The sequence below is a fragment of the Rhamphochromis sp. 'chilingali' genome, assembly GCF_963969265.1.
Source record: "Rhamphochromis sp. 'chilingali' genome assembly, chromosome: 18".
NCBI lineage: Eukaryota > Metazoa > Chordata > Actinopteri > Cichliformes > Cichlidae > Rhamphochromis > Rhamphochromis sp. 'chilingali'.
In genome coordinates this window covers 20,319,338-20,342,378 of record NC_137945.1, presented here as the reverse complement: position 1 = coordinate 20,342,378, position 23,041 = coordinate 20,319,338, and the positions used below count along the sequence as shown (strand labels likewise).

Here is a 23,041-nt window from a genome sequence, read left to right as displayed (position 1 = left end):
GTCCATGTAATCTGTAGGTACTCCAGTCCTTTTTTTTCTATAGTGTGGAAGCTACTTTAAAAAGTACCGATATAAGCAGCAATTACACCTGGCAACTTCCACTTAATTGCTATGATTTAAAAGAAGAGAAAAAATGCTGTTTCCAGTCAACTTGCTTTAAAAAGCAAATTTAATGTAACTTTAAGGTTTGCATTGCTGAATCATCAGTTACCAGTCCTTGCACAAGTTAAACAGTATTGTCTTTCACATGATCAGAGTGGCTGCTTGATCTGTTGCCTAGCCACTGATGGATGTGTCCAAACTTCCTGCAGAACCACGACAATTTGTGGATTTGTGAGATTTTATGTCTTTGGGTGTAAAAGCCATAACTCTAGCTATGTCATGGTCAGGAGCATAACTATTAATGTGCTTGCTGTTTTTATTTATTTATTTACTTACTTATTTATTGGTGACATACATACAATACTACGCTGCAACCTTCTCTTTCAAAAGGCATACTTTATTTATTCCATAAACCTTTATGGAATAAATAAAGATTAAATATGAAACTGAGAGGAATTCATTGATAAAAGAAGCACTGTCCACTCCTTCACAACAGTGGAAGTTCAGTAGCTCTGAGCTAAGTGTGAACTCTTGACCATTTCCTCCTTTTGCAGATAGCATATCTTCAGGGGTACATTCTTGGGTCACTGAAGAGTCAGCTGAAAGCAGGCTGTCTGTGCAAGTTATTTTTTTCCCATACACTCATGCTCTGCCCTGCCCACTCCATGTCTTATCTGAAATAACACATGGCTGTCTAGTGTCTTGCTCTCTTCTAGTTACCTGCTAGGCTATTAATGAGGCTTCTTCCCAGTGGTGTGTGCAAACTGTTCTGTGCATGTGTGTGTCGAAAGTAATGCATGGGGGAACGGGGTTGTGTTGTGTGTTTATTTCAGAGAGCAGAGCAGAATGCACAGAAGTGAAAATAGTTCAGGGACTGTGGTGAGGTGGATTAGTGGGCGGTTAGAGGTTCTCCCCGTCATGTATCAGGTCAAGTGAAGGAAGAGAAACTAAGTAGGAGGAAAGAAAACAAGAATGATGTAGTGAGAAGAGGAGATCATTTTAACGAGTGCCTCTTTTACTCATCCAGTGGGATTCTATAGTATTTGGTGAAGTGAATGCCATCCTTGTCTCATTTCTCTTTTCCATGTAAATACAATTTATTTTTTTTAGTGGGTGGTAAAGACTCCAGTCAGTCACATTTAAGTCAAAACAGCAAAGGGGGAATGCACTGTCAGGAGATGTACTTCAGTAGCCTGTCATTGAAATTTGACATCAAATAATTATGCTTACAGCAAAACATTGGAGAGCAGCTCATGCTGTCAAGCCATGATGTGTACAAAACAACCAGCACATGTTCAGTCATGGAACTGCAGCCACACTGGGGCTGTGCAGAGACACTTAAAATTGCAGATAAATACGACATTTTAATTAGGCATCACTGCAATCCTAGAAGTGTTAAATAGGCATTATTTGCTTTTCAAGATGCCTTTTTTTTTAATAAGATGAGTTTTTAGACAGTATACCAGCTGTGTGGAACAAAGGGCTAATATAGCAAAGAACTGTAAACCTCATCAGTTATCAGAATCAGAATCAGAATCAGAATACTTTATTGATCCCTGGGGGAAATTATTTACAAGTTACAAGCCTCTATTACTTGTTGGGACACATAAATCAGTCTAGATATGAATTGATGTGAGCAGGGAGTTTCTTAATGCATACGCAGCTTAATACAATATGCAATTTACTCCTAACATTCCCTACGGTTAGACTGTCCTATGGTGGGCATATTGGATATGTAGACTCATAATTATTTTGTATGTTTTGTGAGTGAGCACCTTCAGGGTAGGATGTGGTGAGTGGAACAAATACTCTTGTTCTGAAGTCCTGAAGCTGGTTGTTTGTCTTCAGGCTTGTGGCTTTGATGTATTTAATTTGTGTGTGTTGTGTGTGTGTGTGTTTGTGTTTCTCTCTATGTCTGTGTGTATATGAATGATTATGTTCATAGGCTTTCTCTGGGAACTCCAACTCAGAGAGTGCAGTTCGCCATGAGCTCCAGCAGGGAATCGTGGCTCGCTTCCTTAGGCTCATCCCGTTAGAATGGAGCGAGGAGGGACGGATTGGTCTGCGAATAGAAGTTTACGGATGCTCCTACTGTGAGTGGAGATAAACACACACACACACACACACACACACACACACACGCACACACAAAGACACACACAAACAGGTTTGGAGAACACCTGCAATGTCTCTTTTATATTTCTCTTACACACACGGCTAATCTAACACCTGTAACACCTTGAATCTTCACACATTATTAGACAGAACAATAATCAAAGGTGGAGGCATTCATTTGCATATTAATTGCTTTACAGTCACTTGGTTGGTCTGGAATCACAACACTCAGATACAACAGCCGTTTAAAGAAACCAGATAGATTCCACTCCTAAGTAAATATACTCCTAGTAGCCTCACAGGCTTTAAACATGTGCAGCCTAGCACTTAGCATTTCAAATTGTGGATCCATGTGGAGAACTTAATGATGGTTTGTCAGCTCCAATCAAGGCACAATGGAGCTATTTCTGCATGTGAATTAAACACAATCCCAGCATGAAAGCCTGCCACGATACATACATGCACAAATAAAATCAATTTGCAGCAATATGCAGAGCACGGCTGCAAACTCGCAAACATGTACAGATACACAAACACTCATACACTGTCTCTCGCTTTCTAACAAATGCATCATCCAGGGAACTGGCTCTCTTGCAGCCTCTTTGCCCTCATCCTATTAAAGGCTGCCAAATTGATTCTGATAACAATTTTCAATTAAGGCTCTGCATAAATTACGGTTATAAGTGACACACATACATCTTTCATTCGGGAGATGTGATTGCACTATGCGTGGATATGTTTGTGAGGGAGGGGGTGTGCGCGTGTGCGTTTGTGTGCGTGAATGCAAGGGCATGCGTTGTATTCCAGTCAGTCCTCGGTTCATTGATTATATTTTCCTTGTTTCATTTCCTTCCCATGTCAAAAGAAAAGCATGACAGTAATGATAAGGCCCACGAGATGTGCTGCACATACACTTAACACATACAGATGCACACATGCGTGCATAGGCACTCCTAGCATGAGCAACACAGCCATTCAGTTCATTTCAAGCTTATACACATTACTTCTCCCCACACATTTATAATCACACTTAGCTCATTTTGTTGGTATTGTCATTTCACTTTTCTCACACATCAATGGTGTCAGTGATCCTAACATGGAATTGCTGGGGCCTTGTTTTTACCTAAGACGATAAGAGATAATGTATTTTGAACAGATTTGGTGAAAGAGCTAGCTTTAAAACATAATAGAATTGGAACAATATCTGGATGCAGTTTTCCCAATTTGGAAAAAGTCATAGTATTCCAGTAACACTCAGCAAGATATATTTCTCAAATTTAGCAAAAGAAATGTAGGAACAATCAATAACTTACATAACATTGGGCATGCTGTCAAGCACCAGTGGTTCTGGAGTATTTGAGCAGGATGTGAAACATACCTTATGCAGCCTATACCCGCAAGCACTTTGAGAAAGAGGTTACCACTTTACTTTAGACAGCAGAAAAAGTTAAATTGGGCTTGATCCAAACTCACTGTTTCACATTGGCATTGGCAGTTCTCTGTGTGAGGGGCAGAGGCGAATGGACAGACTGCTTTGAGCTGATAGGAAGGCAGCAGTATCTCAAATAACCAGTCATTACAGACGAGGTATGCAGAATAGCACCCCCAACATGTTGAACCATGAAGCAGACGGCTACAGCATCAGAGGCCTACACAAAGAGCTACGAATAGGAGCTAAGAATAGGAAACTGATATTACCATTTGCACAGACTTATCAAAACTGGACAACAGGAGACCAACAGGTGGACCATTCAGATAGCAGGGTCAGAATTTAATATAAATAACATGAAAACATGGATCCATCCTGCTTTCTTTCAAGGCTCAGGCTGCTGTTGGTGGCACACTTTAGGGCTCTCGGTGCCAACTGAGTATCATACTTGAGTATCACTGCTGACCATGTCCATCCTTTATGACTACAGTGCACCCATCTTCTGATGCTTGCTTCCAAAGCATATCTCAAAACTCAAATAATCTCAAACTGGTTTCTTAAACATGACAATGAGTGCCTCCAATCTCTCTACCCTTGAAATTTTGAAGTTAAAGGCAGAGACCAGGTGTGAGATCCCTTGCAGTTAGTTGCTGTCTTTCAGCTTTGCTTAATTGAGAAAGCAATAAAATAAAAACAAGAATAAAGCACCAACAAGACAGTCTGGAGTCATTTTTGACTGAACAGCATTGAAGTGCAGCCCAAACCAGACAGGGAAAATTTACAATTTATAAATGTATAAATGAACAAAAACATAGTTACTTCATTTCATTAGCAACCAACTTTAAACCTTGAGCAGCATACTTTTAAGGCTGGAAGCAAGTAACAAAATAATACATAGCGTATTAGCTTTTTTAAAAGGTAGTGCACATGTTTCTCTCTGAAAACAGCATGGCAGCTCAAATACACGAGGGGAGGCTTAAAAATATGTTTATATATTTATGGAATAAGGGTGAACTCTTCTATTAGAAGTTGGACATGAGGAGAGTTCTTATAACATTTCCTTCTCTCATGTCAAATAAATAAACACTTATAGTGCCAACTACTACGCATGTAGTTGGCATAAATTAAGACACGTTTTTCTGTGTTAAATTTGGTGCAATTTGCAGTAAATTGCCGGCTGAACCTGATTGATTCAGGTTTGTGTGTTTGCATCATTGTTTGGTGAAGCAGAGAATTTGCGCACATCAACACAATCTCTATGCATTTGTAAATAAGATGGAAATTAATTTCAAACCTTTGCCAATATGTTTGAGAGTTAAGGCACTCAATCCAGCCGAGTTGGGCCAAGGAAGGTTGCCTCCCACCAGATGCCTTCAGACCAAAAGCGGTCACCCAAAGACGGGTGCTGATTGGTAAACCTCTGAGGACCAGTTGTTCACAGCAACTACTTGCAATTGATCCCACACAGGGGAAAAAATCAATGGGGTCACTTCCAAACCACCAGTTTTTCTTGGTCACATATAGACTTTACGGTCTTATTTTTATTTCTAATCTGATTGAGGTTTTCACTAAATAGCACTAAAATAAAAAAGAAGACGAGGAAGGAAAACAAAAAATAAAAAACGAAACAAAAAAAAGAAACCTACTTGCTTGTCTCAAGGCCCAACTAAGCTCAGAGAGTTTGTGTTTCTGACAGATATGAATGTTGTCCACCACTCAGTGACATCTGTTTTGAGATGTATAATAAATGCAAAATAAGGAAGACACATGCTTAAAACTCAAGTATCAGCAGAAACACAGAAAGAGGGAAACACAACTACAACTACACATACACACACACTCCCTCTGGTCAGGTGCATCATCTTTCAGAGTTGTCTGTCATCTTTGTTTTGAAGCCTGCAGTGGTTCCTCATGATTATGCTGTCACTGCTTCTTTCTTCAGCATTCAGTCAGAAAATGAGAACTCATACATTTGTCTGTTCATCTAGCCATCCTTCACTCCCTGACTCTGCAGTTCCCCTAGAATCAGCTTCTTGTAAATGTTTTTCCCGCTTCCCAGCCGGAAGATGAAAGACGGGAGAAGTACAGTGTTGGGCAATGGCAGAGGAAAGAGGATGAAAACAGAAAGCACAAAAGAGAAGTAGTGGGAGGAAAAAGAGGCAGATAAATATAGATGTTATGTTTCCAGCATAATCACCAAATATGTTGGTTGTAGATGATAATTCTGGGTTCTGAAAATGTATGATAATTAAATGCAATGCCATATTATGACTCATCTAGGACTATGCAATAAAAGGCAGTATCTGTATGCATGTGTGTGGATGTGGTTGTGCCAGAGGTACATGCTCATTTCCATTTTGATTAACATAGGATCAACAGCAAATCAATTACTTCATAGATGAGTCGGTAAATAGTAGAAGCAATATGTGAGAGAAAGGGGAATCAGACAGAAACAGAGAGTACAAATTTAATTTTCCATACAAATGCAATCTCTTTCACAGCTGACTTCAACCCGTGGCTTTTTTTTTATGCCAAAGACCAAATCTGTTGTCAGTATGATGTATCGCCATCATAATCTGTCAAGGCTAAGAAATGTACTTATGGAGATTTTCTTCTGAATAGTATCTAATTCTAGAGTAAGCATCAGCTTAAACAGCATCATTCTGGCTCTCGGGCTCAATATTACATTAGAGTAAGCATGGGAACCGCATGTATGGTGTTGCAAATAAAACTTGCTTTCATGACAGATAAACAGTCTGAAACAATTATCTTTATTTGACCAAAGGAGAAAGTTACATCTCAAGTATTGTTTTCAAACCAACACAGATATGTGATTTAAAATGTGAATTAGTTTTCAGTGTTATGAAAGGGAAGTCAGTTTGTGTTTACCAGGAGAGAAAATTTCACATAGTCCAGAGTGCCACTAGAAACCATTGTCTCTGGCTCCTCCCAGCAACACCTGAAACAAGTTTCTACTAACTCGAATGGATACATTAGATCAAGAAACATTTTATACTATCAAGGTGAGGCTTGTGGTCCCTAGTTTGATTTATAGTTACTCTGATTCATCACAATAGCTTCACATTTAAAACTATATTTTAATCTGTTAGAATGGGTTAAATGTTTTGCAAAAACAATAAATAGGATAAAAAAAAAATAGTACTTTACGTAGGATTAAATTAAAATCTCTCTCCGCCCACAAACTCCACCTACACAGTCAGGAGTTGAGCAACCAGACTTGGCACACAGGTACATCTTAGATCCCTTTAAGGTTCTTATCTATAGAACCATATGTTATGACATCATCATTTTGCCTAGCAGCCACCTACCAATGAGTGATAATAACCCATATTTAACATCTATGCACTCATAATACCCATCATATAATTTGAATTTCACAACATTAATGGTTAATTTATATCAGCAAAACTCATGCATGGTATATTATAATGTGATCATGTTCCCTGGCAACCATTTAACAATGGGCAAGGATGCACCTTTGCACCTGTAAAACCTTAGAAAAGCATTGTATCATTTTAGTTTTGCAAGATTTTGTAGCACAGAGAACATGAATTATGCACATCTATTATTTCATCAAAATGTTGTAAAGCAACCACCTACCAGCAGCTAAAATGACTAATTTACACTGTTTACTCACCTGTATAATTTTAATTTCATGACAGTAACATCGCATTTATATCCACAAAACTTTAATTAAGCATGCTATATTATGATCATTGTGATTATGTCATGTTGACTAACAACAACCTGACCATTAAAATCAAAAACCAAACATTACTGTAGCAGGATATTTACAAGTTAATTAAATATATGCGTTCAGGCCACTGACAATTAGTTTTAGAGAACTGAAGCTAGTATTTAAGCAGTTGAAAAATGCATTATGTAGTTATAGTTTAACATTTCAATGTCAAACTTCATTTTGTAGTTTAAAATGTCAGAGACTTTTTTTGGCATTAGCATAATTATAAGCAACCATAAAACATTTGTATTTGCATTTTTTGTGTGTGCGCGCATGCATGCGTTTAATTTTTATTTATTTGATTATTTTATCCACGTTGATCCATATCCATATATGGCGACATATAAAACTGTTGGACGCTGAGATACCACCAATGCCTGTACCATAAATGTGACAGAACAAAAATCAAAGTGAAATGACTGAAGAAAGATTGGAAACTAAAGACAGAACCAAAATAAATAACAAGTAGAGCAGAGTGGAGAGTAATGGAGAAAGATGAAATTGGAAAGAGTGGGGTGAGGGTGAAGCAGCAAAAAATACTGAAAGCGAGACAGCATTTGAGAAGTTGGAACAAAGGGAACAGATGTAAGTTCCCTCTACCTCCCCTCAACTATTTATCAGGAAAGGCATCCTCAGTATATTTGTGTATTTCTGTGTTTTATATAAGTAAAAACCCAAGAAATCATATAAGATTGAGGGGCAGTGTGACTGTGCATCATTATCCCTGTATCTCTTTCCCTAGCTATGTTATCCCATCATTTCCTGTGCTCTCTTCTCTAAATTCTCCAACCAATCTTGCCACATATGTGTTCTCCACTAACCACTCGAACACTTGTCATGATGATAGTAAGACTGAAGAGATGCCTCAAGCACTGCTCTTTATTACTGAGCTCAAGGTCTGAAAATCATCCTCATGCCACTGCTTGTCTCTTTTTTGAGCTCCTTCACTTATACGTATAGTATATACACATAGCATTTCTTTGTACTTTAACTTTGTTTAACATGACACACATGGCTTGAGTTCTCCTCGATTAACCTCGGCTTACACTGAATCTGGGATAAGTTGGAGCTCCCAGCTCAGTCTGCATGCAGGTGTATCTGTGTGGCAGTTTTTAAATGTGTAAAAAAGGCATATCATTTTTTTAATTATTGCAATTATTTTTAATCTTAACGTATAGCATTAAAAAGGAAACATGATTAATAGCAAGTGTGCCAGTAAACAAAAAATGTGTGTCAATTAGCCAACGTGTTCTTCCTACTGTGACATATAAAAATTTTCCTTTGAAAAAGGCAATTTGTGGCATGTAAAGCCAGAAATTGAGCTGGCAATATAATATCTAATTTAATTTGCCCTTTTACACATTCATCTATTATTAGCGCATCTGTTCTTTTAAATATTACTGTCAGGTTTGAATTTAATGTATCTGAATGTTTGTGTTTTGTGTTTGTTTAAATAATAATCTCTCTCTCTCTCTCTCTCTCTCTCTTCCTGTCTTTTAATTCCATCTTCCTCCTTTAGGGGCAGACATCATCAATTTTGATGGGCAGGGTGTGATCTCATATCGTTTTAAGGTACCCAAATTTCAACTTCAGTAGTCGAATATTTAAAATTGGATATTCAAAATTATTGGATTGGAATTGGATATTCAATTTTGAATAAACTGGAATATAAAAAGCAATATTGACTCGGTCATTGTAGAACATGGAGACTAGATCCTGTAATGAATTCTAGTAGAGGGTATTGGTTATATTGATCATTCCTTTGCTAGTCACACAAACTTATGGCAGTCCTTTAATAAACATTGGAAAACATATTTAACAGAGAGTTTCAGTATTTTGTTCGTCATTGTGTTTTATCAAGACTTGGGATCCTATACGTGTTTAAAACTATTGCCCTTAAATAGAAGTCTTGGAGTCTGGAGTCTTGTTAGTTGGTACACAGCATATACCTGCATATTATATAGGCTAGATCATAAAATAAAAACTTAGAATGAAAAAATTCAAATGTATCACGATAAACTGGCATTTTTTATGAGAGCTATATATAAATAAATGGATGTAGATTTTGAACACTGGGTAGTGAAAATTGTCTTGTTTTGTTACCAAGTATAAAAGTTTCTAAAGTGAAAAGTTGTTGTTGTTGTTTTTTTACATAATGTTTCATTTTAATCTAATCAGAAATTAGTTACCAGTGTTGCAAACAATCACACAAAGTCATTGGTGTTTGCTAACACAGGTGAAGAAGATGAAGATCATTAAGGACGTGATCGCACTGAGGTTTAAGACGTCAGAAAGTGAGGGTGTGATTCTCCATGGGGAAGGCCAGCAGGGAGACTATATCACACTGGAACTCCGTAAAGCCAAGCTGCTGCTGCAGATAAACCTGGGTGGGTAACAAATAAATGCCACAGAGTTAGAAAAAGCAACTTTCTCTTGATGGTGATCCTTCTCCAACAGTGTTTAGGATTTAGGTCTTTACGGTATCAGCCTCAGACATGTCTTGCTTTACAGTGATGTTTAAACATGTGAGGATGTTTTGAAACCTCCATCAATGTGTGTCTAGCTGGGAAATAATGGAAATGAATTGGGATACAAAAAATAACACTTTGCTGTGCTTTGATGGGATCAATGGATATACTGATGGAGGTTTGCTGAAATTATATTAGTCAAGGGAAAAGTTAAGATTCTAATACACAATTTCCCCCTCTTCATGAAGGAAACAAAAGCCCATACCATCCATATGTCTGTGAATCATGATTCACTGTTAACCAGAAGTGTGTCTGACACACCAAGGATGTCTTACTGCAGGCATCCTTTAAAGTTAGAGTTTAAAATTAAATGAAATCAGTAAAAAAAAAGTTGTGTTTGCTTGTGTGTGACATATTTGTTTTATTTTTACAGCACCTGGTCACACCATTTGTTGTATTTACAAATTCAGCCGCCGTTCTCATGGCTGCATTTTAAGGCTTATGCTGTGTTTATTACAGGCAGTAATCAGTATGGCTCGATCCTGGGTCATACCTCTGTGACCACAGGGAGCCTCTTGGATGACAATCACTGGCACTCAGTAGTGATTGAACGCTACCGTCGCAATGTGAACTTCACCTTGGACAGACACACTCAGCACTTCAGGACTAATGGAGAGTTTGACCACCTCGATTTGGACTATGAAGTAAGTCGAGATGAAGCCAATAAACATAATAACACAAACAATAAGGAAATATGAGAAAGTTGAAAAGTTCAAGATTTTCTGCCACTGCCATGATAAATATGAATAACTATATGACATTTGAATTTGACTGATAGTGCTTTTGAGGTTGTGTCCAAGCAGCCATAAACTGCTCCCAAAGCTCCTTAGAAGTCCCAGTCAGATCACTTGAAGATGTGCATTTGTAATGCATGCTTTATCTCCTTCTGTCTGTCCATAGGGTTGGCTTGCAAACCTAATAGTTAAGAGAAAGAAAGAAAAAAACGCCAAATGATTCAACAGCATAACATTGATAGGTAGTCTTGGTATTGAAGCAACTTATGATGGTGACATAATGTCAGCCAAGACCAGCTGCCTATTATACGGATGACTGGCTACCAGGCAAAGAAGAAACAGACGTGTTCTTAGTTCTTCAGCTATATGGTTGTTAATTGTAACCGTGCAACATCTGTTAGAGATCCTGCTCATCCAGCAAATAGTCACTGCACTGTGTAGGACCAAACTGTGCACTTGGTTTGGCTAATTATTTACAAAAAATTTTTTAAAGTTAAGTATTTAATTAAATAAGTTTAGCTCTATTTATTAATTAGGATCAAACTTTATGTGCTACAAAGTCAGAAGGTGTGCAAATGCAGTTCTTATGCCGTCCTGGAAATATCCAGGATATATCACATTGTACAGTACAATGTTGCGGACTTTGCCAAAATCCCCCAAAAGGTTAAGTCAAAATCTATCAGACTCAATAATTGTCCAGTTTGAATGCTGCCATTAGTGCAGTCTTAATGTTTGTAGGTAGACTATAAATACCAAGCTGAATCTCTACTTGTAAAATAATGTCTTATCTTTATTTTCCCATTCACGTCTAATACACCCAACTGACTTGAATTGACTGCATGAAGTATCTTGCAGTGTTTCATTCATTAACAGTTATGCCAGTGTGTATTTGGATTTTGGAGCTTAATGATTCTGGTTTAGGTGACATTTTGCAGAGAATGCCGCAATGTGAGCAGTTGTAAGCATGAAGTTGCATTTGTCTGTGTTTGCTTCCTTTCTTCACTTGCTGCCTTATGCCCTTGTGCTGTTTTCTAATTTGCAGCTGCATTTAAACTGCTCATCACAAGTGATCAGTACAGTAAAATAAAGCCACACAGGAAATTAGATATTGGTTTTACACTCAGCTATCATGCTACTCGATAAAATTGGCATAATGAACATCAGCTAATGAAATGCAACTCGCTCAGCTAATAATACCTATAACAGGAAACTGATTATGGGATACATACAAGTAAGAAATTTGTTTGTAATGTGAGAGTGCACATGCACGTGTGCAATTTTGAATACACACAAGGTTTTCAGGATGTGTATGTCTGTGTGTTTGTGTTTTTATTGATGTGGTTGTGTGTAAGTGTTTGACCTTTGCTAGGTATTGCTGATATGCCTGATCTATTCCACTGTTAAGTAGGATGCTGAGAAATGGGGCAGGACAAACCACAGTCCAATTAAAACTGAAGCTGTTGAATTAAGGGATCTGGAGGGAAATCTATACAACAAGGGTGTACCAGGAGGCTTTGTGTGCATGTGTGTGGTGTGTCTGTGGTGAACCTTAAATAGATTCTACCAATGTCATTGCCTGACTAAGTCTATCTACAGTTTGTGACCAGCTTTTAGTCAAGTGTACTACTGTACTCAGTACATTTAGTCTGCACACTCTATTTTGTGTGCATCTTTGTTTGTGTGTATGTGCGTCCTCTGCTCCCATTTAGGGCTGTAGACTAAATATCCGGGTGCATTTGTGTCTACCCTTGGCAGTAATTACTAAGGCTATTGGAGCGTCACCACAGATGCACACACAGCACAAGCAACAACACACATGCACACAAAAAGACAGACAGACACATCGACTGGTAATTGCACACTGCCCTCCATCATTTTGGCTTCCTTCAGGGCTCAGAGTTGTGTGTAAAATGGAAAAAAAAAAAAACGAACACATGTATAACTGTAGAACAAATATGAAACCCAGTTTACATTTTATCAGTCCTCTGTTCTTCAGTGCTTCCCATCAGGTGCCAGTTTATTAGCCCTCATCTTCACACCTGAATGCTCCTCTCAGCACATCTGTTCTCCCAAAAAGACCATGTTTCTCCTTTAATGCTTACTCCTACTTGTTGTATTTCATGCACAATATATATAATGTGCAGTGTTTCTTTACTCATAAAAAGTAATGTATTACACATTGCTCATTACTTTTCTTTAAAGTAATGCAGTACATTGCTTAATTTGTTACTTTCTCTCAGTTCCACAAATCCACAAATCATTACAAATCCCTATCCTAATTAGGCCAGACACACAATCTTTCTTTTAGTATTTAGAAATGCAAAGCCAACGACACAAAAATAAGATGAAAAAGAGCCTAAAAAGACTTCAAGGCCATGGTGATTGTACCTTAAGAACAGGTAGAAATGGAGGCCGCAAGCCTGACTGCTTATTACTGCTTTGGTTATATGTTGAAGTTCAGGGTCTGGCTGCTGGGCTGGTGTCAGTATTCACTCAGCTTTATAATCACTCTGGGGTTTTAGCTAGCTTTGTGTTAGCATGCTGTCTAGCAGACGTTTACAAAGAGCCAAAGTTCTGTTAGCAGCATAAAGCAATTGTTGTTGTCCTGGATACAGACTGCATCTCAGCTCATTGCATCCTTGTGTGCAATAAAAATAAAGTCCATATCTGTCCTCTACCATTTTTAGGGTTGCCAACTCCCTGAAAAATAAATAAGGGACACCTCGTGGCCAGGGCCGGGCAACCCAGTTCACCCTTCCCAGTGTGGTGAATTTTGTAGCTCTTTTTTTTGTGTGTGAAATTATTTTTTAACCATTTGACTTGAATTTGATTTAAGCAGATGCATATTAAATGCCCGTGGTTAACAAAAGGATTACACAAGGCCTGTAAGAAGAAAAATTCTTTATACAGACAATTCACTAAGTTAAGAACTGAAGAAGCAGAGTATAGATATAAAAAATATAAAAATAAACTAACGGAAATATTAAGAACTAGTAAGAAATTATACTATACTAATTTAATACATAAAAATAAAAACAACACTAAAGAGATATGGGGAATACTTAACACTATTATTAAAGGTAACACAAAAAAGTGCTCATATCCAGATTATTTCACTAATAATAACAGTGACAATTACAATCTAAACGAGATGGTGGAGTGCTTTAACAGCTTTTTTGTAAATGTGGGACCGGAGCTGGCTACAACAATTCCAAAAAGTAATCACAGCGAAATGTCACTGATAGAAATAAATTCAAAGACTATGTTCTTGTCGGGAGTTACTGAATTAGATATTTTAGATGTAGTTAACAACTGTAAGAACAAGACCTCTACTGATTGTTTTGGTATAGTTAAACGAATCATACATAGCATTGCCAGACCTCTAGCTTATATATGTAATTTATCATTTCAAACGGGGAAATGCCCAAAGAAAATGAAAATAGCTAAAGTTATACCCATATATAAAAGTGGAAACAAACACATCTTCACTAACTATCGACCAGTGTCCCTGCTCCCACAGTTTTCTAAAATATTAGAAAAACTTTATAATAATAGACTAGGTAAATTTATTGACAAACATAAACTAATCAATGAAAGTCAGTACAGATTTAGGACAGGAAGGTCAACTTCAATGGCTATCATTGATGCAATAGAAGAGATAACCAACAGTCTGGATAGAAAACGACATGCAGCAGGGATATTTATTGACTTGAAGAAAGCATTTGATACGATTAATCATAGCAGATTATTTAAAAAATTAGACAGATATGGTATTAGGGGAGTGGCCTTGAAATGGATCCAAAGTTATTTGACTGAGAGACAGCAGTATGTGAAGATGGGCGAATTTGAATCGGGGTATTTGGGCATTAGCTGTGGAGTGCCACAAGGATCAGTTCTGGGACCAACTCTATTTAATCTTTATATAAACGACATATTTAATGTATCAAAGTTATTAAAATTAGTTATATTTGCTGACGACACCAATATTTTTTATTCTAACGACGACCATAGTGACCTAGTACTTAACATTAACAATGAGTTAAGGAAATTAAAAATATGGATGGATGTTAACAAATTATCTATAAATTTGAGCAAAACCAAGGTAATGTTCTTTGGGAATTACAATGTAAATGAAGATACTGTGATAAAAATAGATGGTGTAGTCATAGATGTAGTATCAGAAATAAAATTCTTGGGAGTAATGATTGATAGCAAATTATGCTGGAAATCACACATCAGACATATACAAAATAAAGTGTCCAAAAGTATCTCAATCATAAATAGAGCCAAGTTCTTCTTAAACTGCCATGCAATGTTTTTGTTATACTGTGTACTAGCCCTACCATACTTGACTTATTGTGTAGAGGTGTGGGGCAATAATTACAAAAGTTCTCTGCATCACCTGGCTATACTACAAAAATGTGCTATAAGAATAATGTATAAGGTAGGATATTATAGTCACACTAATATTTTGTTTTTGCAGTCAAAACTATTAAAATTGATTGATCTAGTTGAATTCTCAACTGCTCAACTCCTATATAAGGCAAATAAGGGTATACTGCCAGAAAATATCCAAAAGCTCTTTACACATAAAGAAGGAGGTTACAATTTGAGGGGATGTAGTAACTTTAAAAGGCAGATAGTTAGAACTACCAGGAAAGGTTTGTGTGTGTCTGTGTGTGGAGTGAAACTTTGGAACAGAATGGATGTAGAGCTCAAGCAATGTCCAAATATTCATCTGTTTAAATCGAGGTACAAAAAATGTATATTGTCAAGGTACAATAAGGAATCGAGTGTGTGATTGTTTATCCATGATAGTAAATAATAATATATTCTTTGTATTATTTCTTTCTTTTTTCTTTGTTTATATATAGAATGTTAACAACAAATACTTATATAAACAATTATTTTGTAGAGTTGAAATGGACACTGTTGATATTGTCTTACGCTGTTGTTATTACTGTTATCTCCATTATTAGGAAACAGTAGACCAGAATTAATTCTTAAAAGTAAAATTGATGAAGTTACAACTATACAATGGAAGCAAACTTCATTGATATTTTCATAGCTAAAATATAAATAATATACGGAGAGGATGTAATGACCATGATGGTGATGACTGTGATATTCAGCGGTGGTAATAAAGACTGTATTATTGATGCTAAATATTTACACTACTGTATGTTGTAATTATGACAATGCGATAATTTTATAACCGTAATTGTATGTCACAAATATTTAAATGTACTGCGCAACTACAAAATTTAAAACTCAGATAAGATTGTAGGGGTGGGAGTTAAAAAGCTTGTCTTCATCCCACTCCTTTTCGAGCTAAACTTGTTTTTTCTTTTTTTGTGTAATTGTACATTACAATAACTTTATTATTTGGTTGCTCGAATAAAAGACATTCATTCATTCATTCATATTCTTTGTGATATGACCATATGGGAAACAAATGATCATTTAGCCATTTATTTTTAGCTCAAAATGACAACATTAACACAGTAAAACAGGTCTCTTTCTTAAACAGAAGCCTGTCATGCTTAACTTTTGAGAATATAAGTAAACCTTTCTTTAAAAGAACTCTGTCCTGCTTAACTTAAAATTATATAAATTAATAGAAAGCAATAGAACGAAAAATATTCTTGTGACTGTGCACATATAGTGCATTTAGTACAATTGGCTTCAGTTGAGGTATTATTTCAGCTTTTCTAATGCTAATCAGCTGCTCCTGTTTGTAAACCCGCTTGTTCCCATGATTACGCATCATTACTCATCAATGTATTACTTTTATGTAATAGTGATCTATTTGTTGTAATCATCTATCCTTGTAGTTGTTTATTACACAAAATAAATTATATTATTACACTTCTGGCCACATAGCGCTGATATTCACTGCACATGCCCATATTAACCTTAACCAGAGGATTTAAAAACAAACAAACCAGTGTTTACATACCATATCTGCTTCTGCCGTGGCCTGGTGGACAAAAAATTGGTTAAGGGTTCCCCGAGCTTTCACGCCCCTCATGTTCTTCATGTGCCCACCACTAGAAGCATGCCTATGGTTAAAGTGCGCCGGCACACAGTGCAGTGCGCTTTAAAGGTGTTATCGTGCATTTTCCCAGCCAGGTGTTTTCCTTTTCCCATTCCTCCCTGTACTTTTGCAGCCTTGTTTTTTTTTTCTTTCTCTGAGCGAACAAACATTGCTGCTCTAATGCCGGGCTTACACTGTGCTATTTTTGGCCCATTTTGAGACGATTTTTGAGTCATGCGACCGATTTGGTGATCGGCCCGATTTTGGCCTTCATCGTGCGTCGTGTAGTATACGTGGGGTAACGAGAAGCGATTAACACCTCACGACCAGCTCCCGATCATCAATCGCTCGTGAGGGTGTCAACGCAGCCGCTCACACTGCTCACGCGCAAACACGTAAACGTCGGTGAAAAAGATGGAGCAGCACGGCTGTGCAGCCTGTGATCTGGACACAAGCGATGGAGGCACAACTTGTAGAACTTTGGAAAGCTCATCCGAGCCTTTTCGATGTGGCATCACAAAATTATCACGACCACAACAACCGTGAAAATAGTTGGATCTACACTGCTGCTCAATCACAGCTGCCTGATCAATGTTTTTCATTAGCAATTTAGCAAAGTTGATGGTGGTGGTGTGTCTGTGTGAGTGAAAGAGAGAGAGAGAGAGGGAGAGCGACAGATTTTCTGTTATAACCTTCATTTTATGGAGGCACAGTGTGAGCACTCAGGTCGCATCGGGCCGTATAGTGTGAGACCCTGCATCGTGACTTATGAACTTCTAACCCCTGCGAGTCAACCGTACAGTTTGAGCAGGAGCTGAATAACGTGACTGAAAAAAATCGCACAGTGTCTGCCCAGCTTTAGGTGTACTGTCGTCCGAGACTTGCACCGCAGTGTCGGCGTTTGTTTCCCTGTTGGCCATGCTTGTTGTTGTGGTCATCTGTTGTCTTCCGGTATTTTCTCCGTAAGCGACCTTTCCTCGACCAATAAGTGTGCTGTCAGCTCATTGGTCACAAAGCAGAAGAGGGGCTGGGAATTATGTTTTCAAACAAAGCGTTAATTCCATAAACATTTATAGACTACTTTTGATTCTCACTGTATTACGGGACAAACCATTTTCCTCCTCCCGCACAAAGACAAAATTAGCTGATTGTAGCAGAAGTGCGGAGGAAGAAAACCTTTTCTTTCATATTAGTGAGTCTTGTTTTTCTGTTTGCCTAATATAGATAACTAAAGAACCTTCATAACACAAGTAACAACATTACTCTTCTTATATTGCGCTTTCCTATTCTATAAGAGCACCCTACACACCTGGTGTTTAAAAGAGGACCTGCAATGTTTACACAACATAGTGTCACCAAATTTTCAAAAGTCATATTAGATAGAGAAGCTATGAGTCTCTCAAACAATGATTGTATCTTTATTTTTATTTTTTTTTGTCATTGTAAAAAAGTTATTTATCTATTAATGGTACCATGAATGGAAAAACTAAAATATTTTTATACACTCTTTTTTTTCCCTATTCAGGCTCTCTACTAAAATAATGGCCCCTACATTCAAGTGCTTCCACTTTAATTTGAGCTTTATAGTAGGTCAATAATAAGTCAATAAGTCAATAATAATGGTGGGCATGTGGTGGGGGAAGCTGAACGGCCAGATTAATTGGACACATACTATACAGATGAAGTCACAGTAATTATTTTATGTCTGTGTGAATATTGAGTGAAAAATGTGTTACAGTAAATGACTGCCAAAGTCGTTTACCCACAGGCATCATTGGACATATTGTATCATCCCTTGTGATGCTCTCTCGGGCCTATACTGAAGTCACCTTTGTTTTTGTTTGTTTATTTATCTTTTTTGCCTGTGGGGTCTCTTTGTATTTTGTCTGACTTTCAGCAAGCGGACTGCTGCTTCATCAGATTGAGATCTTGGGATGTTTCCAGGATTTTCTAAATGGGGTGAGACAGGAGGGACTGACAATAAAACAGAGGAGCCCACAGGAAATCACAATATTTAATCAGAAATAAAATTAGTGTAGAAAATTCACACTTAAAAAAATTAGGCATGATTTTAAGGCTCGTGTGCTGCCCCGTGTTCAACCACGCATTTATTATATGAAATGTGGAGCTGCACAAGTTTTAGACATAATTTTTGGTTGAATAATTGTTTTTCAAATTAGGAAAAAAATATTTAGATTGCCTGCTTAAGTAACAATTATTGTATGAGTGCACAAGTTGTATAGTCAAGAGGTGTGCCATCTCATAGCTCCATTCTAGAAACATCCCAGCACTCAAAATGGGAGTTTTTACACCGTGCAGATGATTTTCCGATCTGCTTGTTTGCCTTTTTCTGTTATTTCCTTAAGACAAAAAACACCCTGAAAATCAACTACCTTTGATATCTTTCTGATAAACATTTACTATCACCATTTTTCCACTTCTGTGGTCACTTGATTATATACTGAGTCAATCTAAAGGTCAAAGCTCAACTCTTAATTAACTCTGAGCCATGTGTGAGCTCTTCTGTGCATGAACTAACACTGAAATGACAACCGACTGCCTTAGAAACTTTTAGTAACCAAGTGTCAAGCCAATTACTTTTGAGCCCCAGCAATTTAAAGGACCGTATCTAACAGTCTAAGTTTTTGCAATATTGATGTAACCTCAAAGTGCAGCTATGGCTTGGCACTTTAACGTAGTATTCATTATTTTCCTTCAAATCAAATATGCTTAGTCACAAAGCATGACGAACAAAAAGCATGTAACTGCCCAAATATAGTACTGGAATTTATACTGTCTTCTATATCTATCAGTGACTATCCTGACATTTTACGAACTAAACTGACTGATTTTTACAACATGAAAGTGTGTGTGAATGCTTTATGCCCCGCAGGTAAAACTGTTTGATTTAAACAAATTACTAGCACCAACCTAACCCATAAAATGTACATATTGAACATCAGATAATGAAATGCAAAGAGTTCAGGCAATAATACCTAAAACAGGAAATTGATTGTCCAATCCATCGAGGTAAGAAATTTGTTTGCAATGGGAATGTGCACACTTGTAAATCCATAAAAAGCAACCGGGAGGAGAAGCCTGAAAAGCTTATTAAAGAAAAATTAAAGGAATTCTTGCCATGCGTTTTTTTTCTCACTCTCTATCTCTTTTTAACTCTTTGCACTATGTCTCTCTGTAGTTGAGTTTTGGTGGGATGCCATACAGTGGAAAGCCAGTGGGAATAGGAAGGAAAAACTTTAAAGGCTGCATGGAGAGCATCAACTACAATGGAGACAACATTACAGACCTGGCCCGCCGAAAGAAGCTCGACACCTCCAGCTTTGTAAGGAAAATGTGCAAAATATATGTCTAAACGTTTTGGAATAGCGCTTATAAAGGCAGCTGCCTGTTGAACATGCTCATTATTGTCACACTAACTCCATACTTGACCCGACTGTGGGGGCAGATTATTCAATGAACCAAAATGCTTGAACAGATTCATAATTAATCAGATACTACTGACCTGTCAGTGGCCCCTCCATGTGTGTCCTTGCTGTCTTTGCAAGTGTTGTTATCATGACTGCAATTTTACCATAACTTACAGTGGAAAGACAGGTTTTCACTGCATTGACTATTCAACAGTTTATTTTCAACATATCTCGATGGCACAAGATGCAGATTAAAGGCCTTGTTTCTTTTCATGAAATGCACCCTACTTTTTCAGACTGCAGGATGCACCTTCAGCACATTAACTGCCCTGCAGTCCTAAAAATTAGCTTCTGAAAAATCTGAGCCCTTTCTCAGGGGACGGCCAGTGTATCTGCTTTGATCCCTGTTGGACTGATTGAACAAATGGTGGGACTAATCAAGTTCATTCAAACCACACCTGTAATTCTCTCTGATGACTTCACACAGCCATTTATTTCTAATCAAAACAGATCTGCTCTTAGATTTTACACACACACACACACACACACACACACACACACACACACACACACACACACACACAATCAGGAATCATCTATAGTTGGAAAGGCAGCTCAATGCTGTGTGCTTGCTAATGACTAGATTAAGAGCACAAGGTTGGAGAAATTCAATGATAATTAGTGCCTAAATACCACAATAGTGTTTGTTTTTCTGCAGCACATAAAATTCACCCAGGTTACTGTTTAACCCTGTTTCTCAACACAGCAGTGCATTAGTTACTACTATTGCTCACAGCAGGGAGGATCTCCTGGTCAGCTGGATTCTAGTTTATATGTTCTGCTTTTTCCTGATAGATGGGTTTTCTTCAAGTGTTCCCACTTCTCCCAATAATTCAGAGACTTGCATATTAACTTAATTGGTGAATCTAAATTATACATAGTTGCTGATGTTAAATAAAGGTCGATAAAATTTTAGATAAAGTGATTAATAAGATGAAAATAGTTACATTTCAAAGACAGGTAGAGCTAGAAGAAAAAGATGAGTGTGTTCAAGCTTCATCAGTCTTTCAATCTCGCTTCAGTCACTAACATGTGAAAGTAATCACGCAGAAGTGAGATTAAAAGCAACAAAAGGGTGGTGAAGTACAAGATTTCCTTAAGTGTTTGAGGCATTTATTTCACAGGCAAGCCCCCTTAAAGGCATTAGCTCTGTTTTTGACTTCTCTGTTTAAAAACTAATTAATCTCCCGTTGTCCATCTTTGTTCTTTCTTTTTTCTAATTCTGTATGCTAACAGCGAAACCTGTCCTTCACCTGTGCGGAGACCCACACCTTCCCAGTCTTTTTCAACGCCACCAGTTTCCTGCAGTTGCCTGGTCGAGCCAATCATAACACGGTATCCGTGGGCTTCCAGTTTCGTACGTGGAACCCTCATGGCCTCCTCCTATTCAGCAATCTTGATGATGGCACTCTGGAGATCTCGCTTGAGGACGGCAAGGTTGCAGTTCACATCAATGTGACGAAAGCGGCCAAAAGCTACCGAGTAGATTTATCATCAGGTGGGTTTGCCTACATAAAAACATATCACATGTACGCTTACATTATATTTGCTATTGAACTATATGGAAAAACATTCATGTAGGAAACTCCTTCTAGGAAAAAGACTTGCCACTCAACGGCCGCATTGGTTATGCTTCTTGGGCAGTGTTTTTTTCTTTCAATGGACAGTAAATGAAAACTCTATAGAACCAATAATCAAGCCTGATTGCAACAAAATAAGTTTTAATGAGGTTTAAAGGTTTTTTTTTCTCTACAGCATACTAAAACAAAAATGTAATATGATGAGTAGATATACCTACCAACTCACAGCTGAGGTGGCTCATGTGTTTCCCACATCAGCTGTTGTTTTGCTCTTTGGGGACAGGAGCATGTGAGCGGTGTGCTATGAAGATAAAACTGAAGCAAAAATTGATTCTTGAAATTTAATGTGCACGCTGCATGATTAATTGAATTCTGAACAGAAGTGAATCTGACTTTTTGTTCCATATTGGGAGCATTCAAACCAGCCCTAACATGAAGACAGTCCATGACAGACAGGTGTTTCGTAATTCCATTTCAGTATTTGATCTCTTGTTTTTTTGACAATTGCTTTGTGTGGTTTTAAACCCAACACTAACAGGCGAACCGGTGAGGACAGCAGTGGAACTGTTGTCTTTGTATTTTCTGTCATATAATCTACCAAAAGCACATGTTTGATTCAGTGAGATGTAAGTGCAGCTAATCCTCATTAGCCAAAAAGTTCAGGCTTTTTCTTGTTCTAAGCACTCTGTTTTGAACTGCTTATTACTATTGTTCTTGGCTCTGTGTGATATCGGTTGACTTGGGACATGGGAGGTTACTAAAATGGCTTAGTTTGAGACAGGGGATGAACTGGGGGGGGGGGGGGGGGGGGGGTCGCATCAAGTTCCACTACAAGATAATTAAGCGTGAGTTTGAAATGCTAATTTTCAAAGCCGCTCTTGTCGATTCCAAGAATAAAAATAATGAGCTGAAAATAAGCAAACTTGGTGCCCATTAAACTGATGCACATAAAGCTGGAAGTTATTGTTAAGGTAGAAACAAAATAAGGTTCAAAATAATTTTAGCCATGATGCTATCATCTGTGGCTCTTTTTATTCCATTTATTTCATTCCCTTCCTACAACCTTTCTTGCCCCTCACCCCTTCCTCCCATACTCTTATTTCTTCCTTCCCCTTCTTTCTTTCTCCCTCTCTATCTGTAGACACACTCATTTATTCTGCCCACTGCTGCTTTAATAGGCCATTATGCCCAGGGGTAGGGATTATTACAGAGTTACCCTCTAGGCTAATTGGGATTGAGCCTGCGATTACATCAGTATTACCAGAGTA

At 37.7% G+C, this 23,041-nt stretch overlaps 1 protein-coding gene across 1 annotated transcript in view; it reads left to right on the top strand.

The window, feature by feature from the left end:
• The window catches only part of cntnap2a (contactin associated protein 2a), a 405,242-nt gene that overhangs the window by 203,757 nt on the left and 178,444 nt on the right, over positions 1-23,041 (top strand). Inside the window, exons 4-9 of the mRNA XM_080865727.1 lie at positions 2,048-2,195; positions 8,926-8,978; positions 9,643-9,793; positions 10,394-10,578; positions 19,905-20,048; positions 21,430-21,691. Coding sequence (XP_080721853.1) covers positions 2,048-2,195; positions 8,926-8,978; positions 9,643-9,793; positions 10,394-10,578; positions 19,905-20,048; positions 21,430-21,691 — 943 coding nt within the window. The remainder of the gene's footprint in view (positions 1-2,047; positions 2,196-8,925; positions 8,979-9,642; positions 9,794-10,393; positions 10,579-19,904; positions 20,049-21,429; positions 21,692-23,041) is intronic.